General features: G+C 41.5%; 1 protein-coding gene across 1 annotated transcript in view; it reads left to right on the plus strand.

Moving 5' to 3' along the window:
• The first annotated feature begins 3,583 nt into the window (after positions 1-3,583).
• Positions 3,584-17,406, plus strand: part of LOC122572219 — a 33,917-nt gene continuing 20,094 nt past the window's right edge. Inside the window, exon 1 of the mRNA XM_043736965.1 lies at positions 3,584-4,929. Coding sequence (XP_043592900.1) covers positions 4,843-4,929 — 87 coding nt within the window. The 5' untranslated portion in view covers positions 3,584-4,842. The remainder of the gene's footprint in view (positions 4,930-17,406) is intronic.

Genomic DNA, 17,406 nt, shown 5'->3' on the forward strand with positions numbered 1-17,406 from the left:
GTGCATTCGAGAGTACGCATACACTTGATAAATCATAGCAAATTCGTCTTACGATATTTACGTAAATATTACGTAATATTCTTGCAAAGATAATCGAAGAAATTCGTTTGAACCACGAAATATAGCGAGCACCGCGTTTCGGATATTTCATACTTTTTCTCTACGCATGTCTCCACTGTCAAGCTCGCCGTGAAAGTACGAAAAATCCAGAGTCTATCGTGGGATCGATAATTAAGATCAATAACTTGTCCGTAAGCAACAACGTTTCTTCAATTCCGTGCATATTCTATTGGAATACAATAAAAATATGGCGAGAACGATACACGGTTACGCAATTTAACGCTAAATCTTTTTAACGGTGCGGTAATGACCGTTCGGCCGAAAATTCCTGCCAATAAATCGTTATTCGACGGTCTGATTTATTACGTAGACCACGGCAGAAAAGCGACAAAGTATGAACGATTTGACAGTGATTATACGTGTACGTTGATTGCGCTTGGCTGTCGAGATCGATTCGATCGGCCAGATCTCTTCCAGCTATAGGGACAAATGTGCTTTAATTATCGTAATAGCGGATCACCGACGTTACCATCTTGCCAATTTCGATTAAATCACGCAATAGCGACCACTGTGTTGCGTACCGTGCGTGTAACGTGATCGTGTAATCAATTAAAATAAACGTTGGTGCAAACATTGAATAATAATCGTAAGCCAATATCGCGATGGTTGCCGTGTAATAAAGCGAATGGTTCGGAGACACGAGAAACGGAAATGGCTGGCGTAATGAAAATTAATTACGAGCGATCGTTAAAGCGCATCGGCGAGTTCGTATTTCTTGGCGATATTGATTGAAAGAATAAGAAGGCTGGAAAACGAGATCGTGTCGTTTTTCAAGGGGAAACCGTTATAGAAAATTCTGTCGTTCGTTTATCTTCCGATATGTACAATCTACATGTGTAATAAACGCCGTGTCTCGACGAATAGGATTCACGATAATTACCCGTAGATTCCGGTCGTGTTTAGGAACCAGGTCGACAAGGCAGGTGTACACAGTCGGATTTGAAAGCCAGCAATACAGCCTTTCGCAAAAGTTTTCGTATAGCCACGATGCACAGTCTACGCTTTACCGTTTATAGGGAACTGTAACGCTTTCAAAGAATAGATTTGCATATCGACTTGGTGTCGTTAAGTCGAAGGTAAAAGTACTTCGATCGAGGTTCCTCTAAAAACTTGGATACGATGAAATTATTATAATAAGTAGACTCGCGGATTTTTATGTACTTACGGTGCTAGTTATAATTCTTAGTAGATAAACGATTCCCAGCTCTGGTTTTATATGTTTTTCATTATATCGGAAGAACGTAAATTCGCAGAAACATATTTAATTGAATAACAAATAATCGTAATTGTTACATTTTCCATGGACTTTGATAATTCTCATTGGAAGAAACATTCCGCTAAAGCGTCATCTTCCGTTGGCGTACGTTCGTCTCCTTTTATTTTAGAAAAAGCAATATATCAAAATATTTCTTCGTAATTTGTTACGTTACGTTATTATTCTCTTCCTCTGTCGCGCAGATACAATACAATTTAACTTCTTCGAGAGTAGTAAAGAGCGATGACCACGAAAAAAGGAAAAGCTGACGAGCTTTTATTTTAAAAATTGCGAAGATCGTTTTCACTCGCAGGTCACAGCTTGTAACTAGAATTACTGGAGAAATTCGCAGCAAAAAGCTGATAGTAAAACAATTACAATAATTTTACATATAATGACTCCTGTATTGCGCTAATTTCTTGTAAAATTATTCTGCGAATTCCATGCTCACAATACATACTTAAATTCCACTCCCACCGTACCCGTACCCTCGATGTCCAGCGTGAGAAATTTTGCGGGTGGAAATTTTTTTACCGTTATCGATGCAACGATATTACATAGGCGAGACGACGATGGGTTTCATTAAGGGTCGTGCAACCAGTATCATTAACTTCTCTTGCGAATAGCGTTACTCGTCGTGAATAATACGACTAAGAGAATTCTAGAGACCGCATAGTAACCTACTGTTTCGATCAGTGTTGAATACAATGTACACGGCCCTGCACCCCTGCTATACTGTTACTGTATTCTTTTCAAGTTTGTTAATCAAGCATCAGTGCCGGTTATTATCGTGCCGCGTAATCTACGGATACCTCGGTCCATTATATGTATATACGTGCAACGGTCTGATATAAAACGATAATTGCAGTTATGCAGCGTAGGCTGAAACGTTAACGCACGATGCAGTTAGAGGAATTTGGATTGCCAGTTGAAAATGCGGGATAAGAAATTTAAGAGTGTCGTTGCGTTTAACACGAAGAGGTCGAGAGCATATTTGTGAGAAAATTACAAGATCGTCTTGTAATTGAAAGATTGTCTCAGTGGTTTGACGACATTCCACGAGTAAATCGTACTATCGACAGATGAGAATGTTTGGATGATCAATGGTTTTGCAACTAAGGAATTTGTCATTAGTTGATATTGACAAAATCCGCATTTCCTTAGTTGCCAACGCAAAAAATTCTATGTTTTCATGAACTTTGTCAAATGGATGATAAATTGGTTCCTAAACAGATATTCCTCTCGTCTAGCAAATGCTCGACGAGTATACCCGACGTATTACGAATCTTTACGTATCTTCGTACGTCCTTATGTATTTTATGTACATTTTAAGCTCGTAGTATTGGTAATTTGTACTTTGCGACGAGTAAAATTTCGCTGAGGATTTCAGTCCAATTATACGAAGGGTAAAACAAACTCGTGAGACGATCGTTGGAGCGCAAAAATCACGATGACGGTAACAGAATGGTAAAGATGAGACGAGCGTCATACCTACGACGAAAAATGAGAAATTCCCTCGGAAAGCTTGTCGCTGGTCCGATGCTTCAGACTGAGAGAAGACTGAACGCTGAAGAGATTTCGACGACCGAAAGGCAACGCCTCGTGCGCGCATCGAAATCACCTCGTCCGTACTACGCCTGACCGCGTATCGAAATCTCCGCGCGAGCGCTAAACGCGAGTCGCGGACGTCGGGACGCCATTTTCTCATTACACGAGCAGCGTCGAGGTAAACGTAATCGCAAAATGCGTGGTGTGATAATGGGTCGATTCCGATGGCGATGCAAAGAAATCGGAACAGATTGGCGCGGAGACCGTGAGACACGAACCCTGGCTACCCGAAATACAACGAAGACCAAGAGGAATACAGAGAATAAAAAGAAACGGAAATTTACGTTTCGCTTGGGAAGAGAAAAAAAAGAAAGAAATCTGCATTTTGCTCAATCCAACGCTACTACGATCCTCGAATCTTTATATTTCCATCTTACCGTTCATTTTAGCAAACGAAAGAATCCGTGCGACGTTTTAAGAAAATGTTCAATACGAAATAACCGAAGCGAGAAATCAGACGTACCGGTAAGACTCGCTTCGTGTTTCGTCCAGGCTGAAGAGAGGTTTTAACGTTGGAAAAATATAATTGGGTGTGGAGTGTGACGTGAAAGAACGCGGCGGAATCAAGAAGAATGAAGAAATCCACCTTTTGCCTAAGAAGAGGAGTAAGAAGAAAAAGAGAGAGGCAGAGAAAGAAGCGAAACAGCGACGAAAATTAAAGGAAGAAAAGTAACGCCCGGCTCGGTTCCCACGAGGTGGAGGACCCGCCAAAAAGTAAGGTAGCGTGAAGCGTTGCCTAGCCGACAAAGCTAACTCGCTCGACTTTAAGAAGAAGTCGGATGAACGGCGTACAGTGCCTGTTAGCCGAACGGGAAGGATGAAGATGAAGAACGGCGGTGCGTGAAGATCTCCTGCTGTCAGTCGGTGGTCAACCGTCTCGGAGGAAGGACGTGTGGTGCCGCGTGCTTTCTGCCTCGTCTCGATCCACTCTCGTCGAACTACGATATACGTTTTCTTCGAAACCTATCGTTCAACGATCTGCCTACCTTCGCTAAAATACTCGCTCCTCATGAATTACAAAAAAGAGAGACGAGCAAAAGGTTAAAGATCGGTTAAACGGTCGCGAATGAATTTGTCGTTGAAAACATCGAACCGATCGCGATGCTTGGATAAACCGCGTGATCGAAATTTAGAGTTTCTTTATTTCTTGGTAAAGACGTTGAATTAGCGATTGATCGTCGGACATAGGCAGGAGTTTATCGTGCGAGAAGTCATAGGGAAAGAGGCAATCGTAAGCGATCGAAGCTGATCGAAAACGATCGATGTTAATTGTAAGCGATTCTGGTGATTGGTATCGAAGCGTTTCAAACGGAGTGAAAAATGGGACCAGCGTGGTTCGAAAGCATTTAAAACAGGTCTGAAAAATGAACTGGTTTTTTATGGGTCGACCCATTAAAAGGTAGACAGAGCGAGAGAAGAAAAAATACGTTGGTCGCGTATGAATATATCGGCAACTGTGCTTAACGGGACTGTTCAGGACTGTGAAAAAAAAAATTGTGCTACAACCGTGACCTTGAATACCACGGACATCGCGAACATATCGTTGGCCTATGCGTGTCTACACGCGCGAATCTCCAGCTCGAGCGGAGGCGTATAACACTCGCGTTTCCCTCGAATAAATTTCCGCCTCTGTTTTCTCTAACAATCGGTAGTAATCGTTCACGGACGACTGCAGAAAAAAAGGAACTGTGTCCAACAATGAACACGTCTGGAAACGTTTGAGACGACGGCGACGACGACGACGACGACGACGACGACGGCGACGACGCGATCCCATTGTCTGTGGAAGTTGGACGTGAGTGGAAAAAGAGTAGCAAGAAACTGGTGCTGGAAGAGAAACGAAGAGGAATCAATGAAAGATGGCTTCTATGTGTGGCAGCAGCAGCAAAAGTTACCCGGCGATTAACACCGGCAGCTACTACAGACCAGCAGCTTATCCTTATCAGGTGAGTGATACCAGCATTGTGCCGCGAAGTGGATCGAGTGGGAAATGGGAAAAAGGAAGACGTAAGATGGGAAAGATCGAATCGTGTAAAATTGCAAGTATCTGCGTGAGATCGGAGGCCAGGATTGAATATAAAATACAGGCGAAATGTTTATGTAAAGTAATAATACTAGTAGTTAGGTTCTGTGGGAGTATTTAGGATCGAAAGAATTTGTGCGGAATCTGTGGGGAATTAAATATTATACGAAGCAGAGGAAATCGAAATTTGCGCGTATCACAAGGTCGTATTAAAATGGTAAATTATCGCAATGCTTTTAGATTTAGCCATTTCTGGTTTATAAATACTTCTATAAATATTTTGCTTCCACTATTTTTGTCTCTTACGGAAGACTTTCGGAAAATATCATCTGTCATCGTAGTATCATTTAGGTAGCTTCACGCTTACGATTAGTTAAGTAACGGTGACTGTTTCGGTGATCCATACAGTAAAATTTATTTCTCTTCTGGTAGTTTGCATCGGGTACATCAGATGAGACACGAGAGGAACTAAGCTACGAAAATTTGAATTTCAAAATTGTCACTAGTGAAATGGTCAAAAAGTTGCGTAGAAAAAAGGGAAAATTCTAAATGTGAATGATCCGAGCGTAGACAAATTTACAAAACGAGGAGAAACATTGACGAATTAAAGACTACGAAGTATTGACAGACTAATTTCAATTTCGACGTACGAAGTATCCATAAAAAATTTCGAGATTTATTTGTAAAAATAACGTAGTAAGAAATTCAAAGTTGAATAAATAGAAGAGATCGAATGTAATACTTGTATGAGAAACATACGAAAACATTATCACAATGGTTAGGCCCGTCTCCGGATATTCGGATGCTTACACTTCAACTCCGTTATGATCCGTACCGGAAATCATTCTGACGTGCATCGCGGCGAACGCATTAAGTTTACGAAGGAGGAGTGTGACTGCATTTATTAAAAGAAAACCCGTTTCACAGGCAGCGTGCGCAGCACAAGTAAAATTCGATGAATAATGCAATACATAATCGATTGTTCAGGCATTTTAGACCATTAGTTTTTGAGCTGTTATGAAGGGAAAATCCAAACGTTTAAATACGATGGTCTTATACTGACTTGTACCAGGAATTTAGGATCGAAGTGTACACAGATAAATAAATTTATTGGAAGCTAATATACGTGTCGTATTCGTGTACAATTATTCGTTCCAATACACATTACGTAAACACGTACATGAAAGAACTAATCGTTATAAATATTCCACGAGCAACGCGATAATAAAAATGAAAATGCTATTGAGAAACGTAATTCATAAAAGAACAAGAGAAAAATATTTTATCGAATATCGACAATTATTGTCGCTTCACGAGTGTACGTAACTTGATGATACGTAACTACCGTCGTCTGTGCTTGCTGTTAATGCGAAAAGGTTTCTCGTACTTCGCTTTGACGTTATCAGGAATAGCAAAGGAACCGATACATTTGAAATTCTTCGGTTTACTCTTCTCCGTAAACCGTAAGAACCGTAAGAAGCGCTGTTGGCGTCAATTTTTAAGCGACAGTGTACGAAACAGACACGAATGCCGATTGACGCTAAAAGTGACGAATAACGGGGCAAAAACAGTTCTCGCTCGAGTTCCATGGAACTCGTTAAAGATTTCTCGATGCCTGTTCCGTCCCACTGTTTCCCGTTATTAGCCGACGAAGCGAACAAGAACTATCTGCGACGAAGGGGAGCAACGAAAGTGAGGAAAAGGAAGGAAACCTTCTCGAAAGATAAGATAGGAGCCGATAACGGACCTAACGAGAAGGAATGCTTTCAGTGTCAATCGCACGCCTCGAGTAACGTGCATGAAGAAAAAAAGGAAGAAGAAAGAAAACAAAGAACAATGTGTAACTACACGCTGCACTGTGAATTTTTGACGTGTAAAATCTGAAAATAAGGGCGGTATTCGTGTGCGATAATTACGGTTGAAATTGTTACTAAATTACACTGTAATTTCCGTGGAAACGTGTAGCAGGTACCGCCGCTTCCAACACAGCCAACATAATTATTTCTCGGAGTATTGAAAACGTTGCGCGTGTAAAGTGCGAGTTTCATTGTTTTTGAGGAACGTTACTTGCAAGCTTTAAGCGCTGTGACACCATTGTCGCTCTGTTGCACGTCGATTTTAATTTGGAAATTATGAGGAGGAAACGTGGGAGATTCGTTTCCCTTTGTCTTTATTAGCTACATCTTCGCGGTACCACATTTCTTTTCGCATTTCTTGGCTTTCGCGCAGCTTCATCACGTGCGAAATGTTTGTCCAAATATTTTGAAATTGACTCGCACGCAGCTTCGCTTTCAAATGTACTCTTTATCTTCGTTGGGGCGATTATTCGTCTTCCTCGTTGGCAATTTTTGTTCGAAGTAAGAAGCGTCGAAATCGATAGCGTTTAACCGAAAATATCTCAAAGCCATTTTCATTCGGCGCTTTAAGTCACCAATTATTTTTATCGGAATAATTAATCGTCTTCTTTAGTCGTAATTTTCATTGCAAGTAAGAAGCGTCCAAGCCAAAAGCGTTTAACCAAAAAAGTGTCAAAGTCATCATTTTCATTCGGTGTTTTAAGCCGCGAATTATTGTAATTGAAATGATTATTCGTCTTCTTTATTCGTGATTTTCGTTTTAAAGTAAGAGGTGTCCATGTCAATGGCATTTAACCAAAAAAAAAAATTTTTTTAATCATTTTCATTCGTTGCTTTAAACCGCCAATTACTTTTATTGGAATAATTAATCGTCCTCTTTATTCGTAACTTTCATTTTAAATAAAAAGTGTCCAAGTCTTGACAACATTTAACCAAAAAGATCTGAAAATCACTTTCATTCGCCGCTTTAAACCACCGATTACTTTTATTGGATTAATTAATCGTCTTCTTTATTCGTAATCTTCGTTTTAAATAAAATATGTCCAAGTCGATATAACGTTTAACCGAAAGGATCTGCAAATCATTTTTTCATTCGGTGCTTTAAACCGCATACACACCTTAAGAAACCTTAACAACAGCGACATTGAAACCTCCACAAACATTAGCCGGACGAAACCTTCGAGTCCTTGTCAAACAATTCTCGCGCGAACAGTCTTTTTATATTTTCAACGATCTCAGAAAATAATTACACGGTACACACGGTGGCTAAGGTCTGTTCTCAAAGGAAGTTATCCGTCCCCACGGAGGACGCGTCCAAATTATACAATCGAGCATTGTCCTGTTACGCGTTGCAGCCGCCTCCTGACTCGAAATTCCACCATCTTGGTGGTCCGACGAACAAGATCCGCGACGTTTCTTTCGATAGACGTAATTAAATGCGTCGCCGACTGTGGCATAAAACAATATGAAGCAGGGGGACCACACGTACGTACACCTCCGTTCATAAGTATGGGAAATCCGCACAAAACCGTGTATTTAAGATTTTTCATTTGATTTCATTTAATTTAATTTACGAAACGAATCGTTCGATCGACATTATATTTATTAAATATCTTCGTCGTAAACATACGATACCGTGCAACTGCACTTAATGGAAATCTTAGTTAACGCCCGATTAATCGAACCAGTGAACCAGTGAATTACATAAATCGTTCGTCTTCCAACCAGTTCAGACGAGTGCAATTTGGAAAAGTTCGAACACGATGGTCGAGTTAGCAACGAAACAAAATCGCTTGCTTTTTAACCTGCGAACTGCGGAGTTTATTTTCGAAAATCCATCACGATGTGCGTAGTTAAAATCAAGCACTGACGCGTATACACGTCGAACGCGGTTAATTGGTTAAAGAAATAAAACAAAATTTACTCGATAATAATTACAACAGTACTAAATAGTAAGACGAATGCTCTATCTTTAGACATCTTTTTCTTTTTTCATCTAGTTTGTATCGTGATGTGGATTCCGTGTATTTTTACGTTCTCGATTTTCTCACAATTACATAACAATTGAAAATATATCCTGTAAATCGTATCTCGTAAATTACATTGCGTGAACTTAATCCGAAATATATTCCACGAAGAAAAAATATTTTCCATAGATATCCTAAGACTTATGAACGAAGGTGTAACCGAGGCGTCTGCCTGAGTCGTGGAAACCTTGGCCTTGTCTTGCATGAAAGCGTTACATAAGTTTGCCTCGCTTGGCATCGCGAGAAGATGACGATGATCCTCGGCTTTCTTCTTTCCTTTTCTCCTCGACTGTCTCGACACGCCTTTCCTTGCCACTTCCATACCTTCTTCTATCCTCGGTCGAGCATACGCCTCTCTCGCGTGCAACTCTATGCCAGGATCTAAAATATGAATGCATTCAGAGTTAGAAGGACGCCGGAGAGAAGAGACACTGCTGTACTGTTCGCTGCAAGATGCGCATTTCTCGTCCATGATTCTTGGATATTCGCGCTTGATCTTCTTACGTGTAAACCATGAATATTTATGCATTTATGCAAAATTTGAAGGTACAAAAACGCATCGGAATGCGGCAGTGTCAAAAGTATGGTACCTACTCGTAACATTGAACATTTTACCATCCTTCGTACGATAAACATTATTGATCCTATGATAAAGTCATTATTAATGGAACGAAATTGCAGGAAATTTCGCGTCATTTTATCAAATCGTCCGGAAAATATGTATTTTTATTATTTAAAAAAGATCGATCTTAAAACCGTTAATCCTCTGTATACTCCAAATTAATGAATTTCGTCCTAAATTCTACATAAGACGTCATTTAACGTTCCTGATAAGTATTTTACATACTTAAAAAATAAGCGAAATAATTTTGTAAATTCTTATGGCACGATGTAACAAATATTGTAAATCTTCCAATATTTCCTATCTCGTACGTTTGTTTCTCGATATACCTATCTCAATTATGTGTCCAAATTCTCCCTCGAACAGGTGAAATACTTTGCGCGTCCATTAACTCACGTTTAATCGCCTGTATCGCCTGTCCACGTTGGTTTTATCGATCGCAAATATCGTTGCTCGGTTCACCAAACATTCCTAATCGTACGACACAGATTGCTCGTGCCCCGTTAGTACCGTTGTTGAATCGCCGACAAGCGACAAACATCGCGATTAGCGCGCGTTTATTCGCGGGTAAATCGCGGAATAACCGATAAAGTTCTCCATGCTGGCAATCGTTTTCTACCTGTGAAACGAACGCGACACGAATCGAATGCGAATTAACGCGCGACATTCAGGAAGGAACAGCCGCCGAGGTAAAATTGGCGATTCTCTGCCAATTTTTTCCGCGATCACGTCAATTTGAATGCGTGCGTTATCCCATCGGTTGGCCGTTTACCTACGCGGTATTCCGTTAAAATCACAGGTTGCAAACGAGTGGACGTCGTGCAATTAAAATCGTGCAACGCAATTACGGCTTTTCCACGCATCAAGATAAAGCATATACCAGTTCTGCGTGTCATTCCGGTCAAAGACACGTGTACTTCGCACTGCTATGTCCGTTGACCCTGCAGTAACAGATACACCATTGTTTCAGAGTTCGATGCATTTCTACTTTTCCTTTTCATGTACAGCGTAAACGTTGAGAACGTGTTCGTTTTCGTTTCCTACGCAATACATCGCAGTTCTGTTCAACGTCTCGTAAAGTTACGATCCGAACCTTCCACAGAACCAAATCGATCGACCCTGTTTTTCATCAATTTCTCCGTCTTATCTTACAAGCGCAACGATCGGTACTTGGATTCTCGATATACGAATTATACGTAATATACGATATATATGCTTAAACGATGTCTCAAATTCTAAAGTAGAGTCTAGATAAATTTATAGTCGTTCGAACGTGAAACCTGTAGCGTTCTTTGTCCTCGAACAAACGCAATTTATATGTTGGAGTTGCCCCGTTGTCGTTGCGAGCTCCTCAAATCCGAACAACCACTACGGTGTATGTTGGCGCGCTAGGTCTGACTCATCTCGTATCGATTCGCGCGACAATGTCAGCAACCTCGACCGGCAGACTACGATTGTCCTTAAGCTATCATATTCTGACAGCTTAAGTAATTACAGGCTACGTGGTGCCGCGTACGATTCCACGACCAACAATTTACGAATCGAGGATAGAAGGCGAAAAGGGCTCGGCTATGATTTACCGATATAAGCGATATACGCGCGGCGGCTGGTCGTAGGGCGATAAGCGTGTTCCTTGCTAATAATTTACAAACGAACCGACGGTCAAGGGAATTCGCGATCGTACAAAAGGTTGGCGCGTCGAAGAACGCGTGAAGGGAGGCAGCACCGGTCCTTTTGTCGACGCCGGGAGGCCGTAGGAACGCGAGCGCCAGACAAATCGCTATCAGCCGCGGCAATGCAACGAGAATAATGACTATAATCCCCGGGCTGATTTTTCATCTTTGTCAACCGTCGCGTTATACAATGTAAACGCGGCGGGAAATTGTTCCCGAAAGACACGGCGAGCAAGCGCATCAATAACCATCCTGCGAACGCAATGTATACACGGTGTTTCGGAAAGTTAGATTAAGTTGGTTCTATTTAAAATTGTTGGATAGTGCAGATACATCTTTGCGAATTGACTGATTGATAACTATTATCGTAGCAATTAAGTTCGTTGCTGTATTGTGTGCTTGCTCGTATTTCATCGCTCGATCGTGTGCTACTGCGAACGAGATTATATTGCTTATTATTACAGCCAATATGTGCGCACATAAACGCTGCGACATACTAACGTGATATCTATTACGGTTCGACTGACATCAATTTTCCTACTTTTATAATCTCTCGCACAAAGTGGGATATGATGATTCTTACTTTTCTAGTGCGTTTCTAGTGTCTAACAACTCAGGGATAATTCTCTTTCTCTAAGCCTTTTTCGTGCGTAATCTTGCTGATACTCGGTGCACACGAATACAACACGCTTTGATATCTCTCCTTCCTTCCCGAATTGCATAGTCCACAGTCTTGATTTAATCACCGTTAATTCATCGTTAATTTACAGCGTGATAAAATTCGCAATCATAAAAATCCGCCAAGCTATCTAGATACTACGAAACAGTTGATAATTATTATCGCCTTAATCGTAGTGCATCTTTTAAGGTTCTTAAGGTAACAAGCAGTGTCTCTTATTTGGCATCGATTTATCATCGTTTTCGGTAGACTGCGATGAAATTCACTGTAACCACAAACCCGTTACATATATCTAAATACTTGGGAGCATTATAAACGTAACTCGAGGCAGCATAACACACGCAAGCGGTAGTATAAATATTATTTCGCCGTAGCGGTCTTTTAAAAACACTCTTGGAACGTCTGCCACGGCAGGATTCTCGAGGAAGGGAACGAAAGGTAACAAAGACGGTGATTAAAGCGATGATAACAATGCTGTCGTTCATCTTCCTCTCGGTCTCTCCCCGTGATTCTCGCGGTGGTTCGAAAACGTCGTCGTTGTTCTGCGCGCAATGCCCCAACCAGCTCCTCCTCCATTATCATCGTTGAACGTTTCCTCGGTCTCCTCTTCGTGTCTCCGACGATTCCGGCGTGTTCCCCTGCTTTATTTTTCTCGGCTGCACGCTTCGGTAACCGAGCTCGAGTGACACTAAATCCTCGAGGTGGCACTGACCTAGCTGGCAGCCGGCTAGGACCAGCAAGAGGTGGACCGTTTCACGGCTCTCCGTCGTGGCTCTTGGGTACTGTTATTTCGCTGGCATACTTCGCTTCGAATACCAAACGAATTCAGCCGGTGGAAGATCCGACGAGCAAGAAAGGAGGGACAATGATGTATCGAGAATGCCATCTAGAAGGAAGGATAGATCGGTAGAGATCAGTCAAGGTTGAACGGTTCGGTTCAATGGCCGAATTCTTCCCATATTTTCCAGGAAAATTTTTACATCACCAGTTCCTTTCGCTGTATAAAGTGTTTGTAATATCTTGTATAGAGTGTATGCTGTATAAAGTATTCGTGCTACTTTATACACGGTGTTGGTATTTTTTTTTTCTCGAAGAGAAATAGGATTGGCATATTCCAAGAGTGTTGAAGTATCGCTACCAGTTAGTTAACGCTGATTATATATAACACTGACTGAAACGGATCGATCGTCAAGAACGGTCAAGGTCTTTTTCTTACAAAATTTATTAGAGCGATTAAAATGAGATAAATTGCATGGACTAACGTAATGTAAATACGACTTAGATAGACGTAGACATTGTGAAAAGTATTCACAGATGCATTTAGAACACTATGTGTAAAGTTCAGGTGGCTGATAAAACCCAAATTACTGGATATTATAATCGTAGAAAGACTGGACCGAAACGAGGTAGAGGGAGAGACGATTCGTTGCAACAAATAAATATTCCCGATAGAACTAACCGAAGCTACATCGTTGCATCGAGACTAATCTCGACCAACGTCCTCGTAAAACCTTAAGATTATACAATTATGTCAAGTGGAACAGCCGTTGCAGAAGGTTCTGCGACTCTTCGTAAACGTGAACGCATGAATCAGCGATTCGAATGTAACCGCATTGGCCACGAGCAAGGAGTTCATTAGAATTCGCTGACTTCATTTCTAGACACGTTCTAATCTTTCTTCTCGCGTGTTGCATTTGACGTGCGCTCATTACGTGGAAAGCCTCGTCCGCGTACGGATACGATCATCCGAGTGTTCGTCGAAACGTGAAAAAAAGAGATACGTTCACGAGGAACACCTACGTCGCTACGTGGAAGGGTACGAGATGGGCGTTCGCCAATTTTCCACGCGAAACGCGCGTGAACGGCCTCGACCACAGAAATTGGCATTGATCGTTACGCAGCTATGCGATCACGATCTTGATCTTCGCGCACACGCGATCCTCCATTCACGCACGAGCTTAGACGAGGACTGCGCCTTCATCCTGCGAGCCATTTACGCTCGATCGCTTATGCCGCGTGATTTTATTCGACGAAGAAAATAATGGGAAATATACAGATTAATTCGATTATTAAAATTACTTTGAGGCCCGGTTTTTATTTATTAGTACGGATAATTATTTCTATTATTATTAGGGAATTAATTGTTTAGCGAAGATATCAGATATATTTTATACAAGACTACATCGATACGTGCATGAGAGATTAGAATAGAATTCAAGATTTCAAGACAGCTCGACTTATGGGAAACGTAACTGCATATAATTGCATTATCCGAATTAACTCGTTTATTCTCCACTTATCACCGACCATCCTATATTTATACGCAGATGCCTCATGTAATTAAGAATCTTATATTAATTACAGTTCTCCTCTATAAAGCATAATGCGAGCCGTTTAATCTTAAGTATATATACATTCGTTTCTATTTAGATAAACGTTAATTTCTTTTTCCCTCTCCAAACGAGAATTATCGTTTCTCTAAAATGAAACAACTTGCCTAACATCGGTAAATTATCATTGCTCGCTCAGACGGAAACTAAAGCCATTAGCGTCCTCTAATTAGGCAAAGAAACGGAAGAAAAGAGTCAATTTCGAGCGAACAAATTCAAATGATATTTAAATTGCGTTAACTATCCTCGATTAGCCGTCTTTACGTCTTGGTCGATATCTCCGATAATATTGTGTCGGAGACTGGTTAAGCCAGGATATAATTAGATCTGTTCGTTAGGGAGCCGGTAGAAGGATGAAAAAAAGAACTACGAAGGCAGCCAGTGACCTTCCTTTTTGTCTAGCCGCGATCACCATAATGATGGACAGTTAGGTTCAACGGACCCAATTTATGAGGCCCTGACTTGTGGCCTACGTACAGCGATCCGTCATAGTATTTAAGTATTAGGCATAATGGTTTTACGAATGTGTGACGCGTTACGCGAAACTTTTTGTAACTCATTAATGCCGTAATGAGACGAGATTATCGTGATTAGCGTGATCGGCGGACACTGAAAGCAATCTGAAAATGCGTATAGGAGCTAGAAGACTGCAAACAATATAATAGCGCGTCGATAATATCAGCAATTTTTCAACGGTGCCAACGTGAACAACAATTATATCCGGAGGATGAAGAACTAGTCGACGTCGTAGATTTACACGTGCACGCATACACGCGAACGAATCCTAGATAATCGAAGGTCCATTGGAAACGACTCATCGCTAATATAATTACAGAGCCAACCGTGATCCATGGATCGTCGGAATCTCGGCTCAATTTTTAATATCGTACACGTAATTAAGTTTTATAGACGTACACGGTGACCGTGAGTTAAACGTGACTCGTGAAAATATAATATTTGAACGATTATCGTACAAATTCCTTGCGAACGCGTCTGTAATCTTTCCGACAATTGACGGAAGAGAACCGATTCGTCGAACGTCTAATATCTTTCAAAAAATATTAAATATTACGCCTGTCAGATGTAATTTGTATGAAATTTACGCGACGTAGTCGATCGAGTCTCTTTAATTACGCTTACAAAGGTATGCGATTGTCCGCATTTAGAAATACGTTCGATCAAAATAAGTAAGCGTCGACGATACAAAGATAAGCCAAGATTCGACGCAGCGTCTCTCGCTTTCTATCGAGATGACCGAACCGATGTCATCGTATTTCCAAAAGCCACAACATGAAATATAACCGTAGCATAAGATACGCGGTGCAGAAATTTCCGGGTGACCCGAGCCCCGGCTGGAAATCCTGAATCCGAGCAGCGAGGTCCTGAGAGACCCAGAAGGTCAACCCAACGTGATACATCACGATCTTGCGAGTCTCGGGTATCTTCCGGTTCGTGGTAAATCAAGAAGAGGCGTACCGCCGCGAGGTCCAGTACCGCCTTTCCGTTTTACTTAGAAGCCACCAACTCGAACCAAAACTGTTACGAGCCTTTCCTTTCCTTCACGGTCCTGTCACGGTTAACGTGATTCCATTTTACATAGGGCAGTCTGTATTCCGTTTTGTTCACGTTCTATTCAGACTCGAAGTGTTCAGGATCACGAAGCGATCCACGTGTTCGATGGTTCGGTTAAATACGTATTTCGTGGAAACGCTTATTACGTTGTTAGGTTTAGAAGCCACTTAACGATCCGAGACACGTGAACACACTTTCAGATATTTTAATACGCATATACCGCTGTAATAATTCGTGATTCGTATAATTGTACGAGGATAGTACAGTGGCGCTTAAATTGCGATGTACGTTGCTTTTTAAATACGCATCGATCGGTTCGTTCTGGTTGCATTTCTGGTTGATATGGAAATCGAATCGAACGTGAAACAACAACAACTTTTTGGTTTCGAGCATTTCGCTGTTCTGGCACTTGTGACGCGTACGTCTCGCGTACGATTCGATGCCTGCTTCTCTCGTTTCAAACCAGCAAACTATTCTCGTAGCTTAATGTCTCGTTTAGAAAACTGGAAAATTTCAAGTTACGACGATTAAGTGACAGAAATTTCACGATCAGTTTAAGGTCATGAGAAATATCCATACGTTGAGCGATAGCTTAGTTAATATGCCTATTGGGCGGAGGCATTTATTATGTTGTCGTTACGTCAGAACCGAGTTAACGGTTCGAGATCTGTGAAAATAGCGGGCTCGTTGATCGACTCGCGAGGGATATCGTTCGAAAAGCTGCAATTTATGTTGCTCCTTGAATGAAACTGGCGAAACACTGTAATTTCAGGAATACTCGTTTTTTTCCTTCTTTTTAAACGATCTTCGAACCTGTACTGGCTGTTTCTAGCTTTCGATCGAGAACGTCGAACGATCTTGGCCATCGGAAAGTTAACAAAATTCAACGGACGATGAAACGATCGTGAATGCTGTCTTAGGAATTCGAGGAATCGTCAAATTTAACGCGGACGCTCGTATCTTGCGTGGTTCGCTTCGAATCGTTAATCGATGCCCTTAATTCTTCGAATATCTGAATCTTCCGAGACGACTCGTGCCGGACACACTCTAATTGCGAAGAAAGGTGTCGTCATACGTGACGCGTGCCCGCGTTAACGAGAAGATTTCAGTAATTACACTGAGAGTGCGCTGTCGACAAAATGGAACACCGTGAACTGAAACAGACACGCGTACAAACAGTTCACTTTCTTCCTCAATGAAATCAAGACTTACGACATTCTGCAAGGTGAAGCAGAATGCAGCGCGTATAAAAAGAAGCAGCGCGCGGGCTCTTTTTCACAAGCTGCTGCGAGCCGCAGCTGTTTGTTTCTCAAAGCATGAGACTTATCGCGTTATTGCATTATTTATAATTCGCCTTCGTTGAGAAGGTGAGACCTTTGGAAAATCCTTCGTCGCATTAACGTCCAGTGTCCTACGTGATCCTCGATCATAGCACGTACATGCAAATTCTCGATCGTTGCCAGCATTCGAGGATCACACGCGTACTTCCGGCCTCCTGTTTCGGTGAACCTGTATCCGGTCGGACAACCATTCTCGCCTCACAACTACGAACAATTTCGAGTCATCGAGATGTTGAGTCTT

This window comes from Bombus pyrosoma, linkage group LG10 (assembly GCF_014825855.1).
Source record: "Bombus pyrosoma isolate SC7728 linkage group LG10, ASM1482585v1, whole genome shotgun sequence".
Classification (NCBI taxonomy): domain Eukaryota; kingdom Metazoa; phylum Arthropoda; class Insecta; order Hymenoptera; family Apidae; genus Bombus; species Bombus pyrosoma.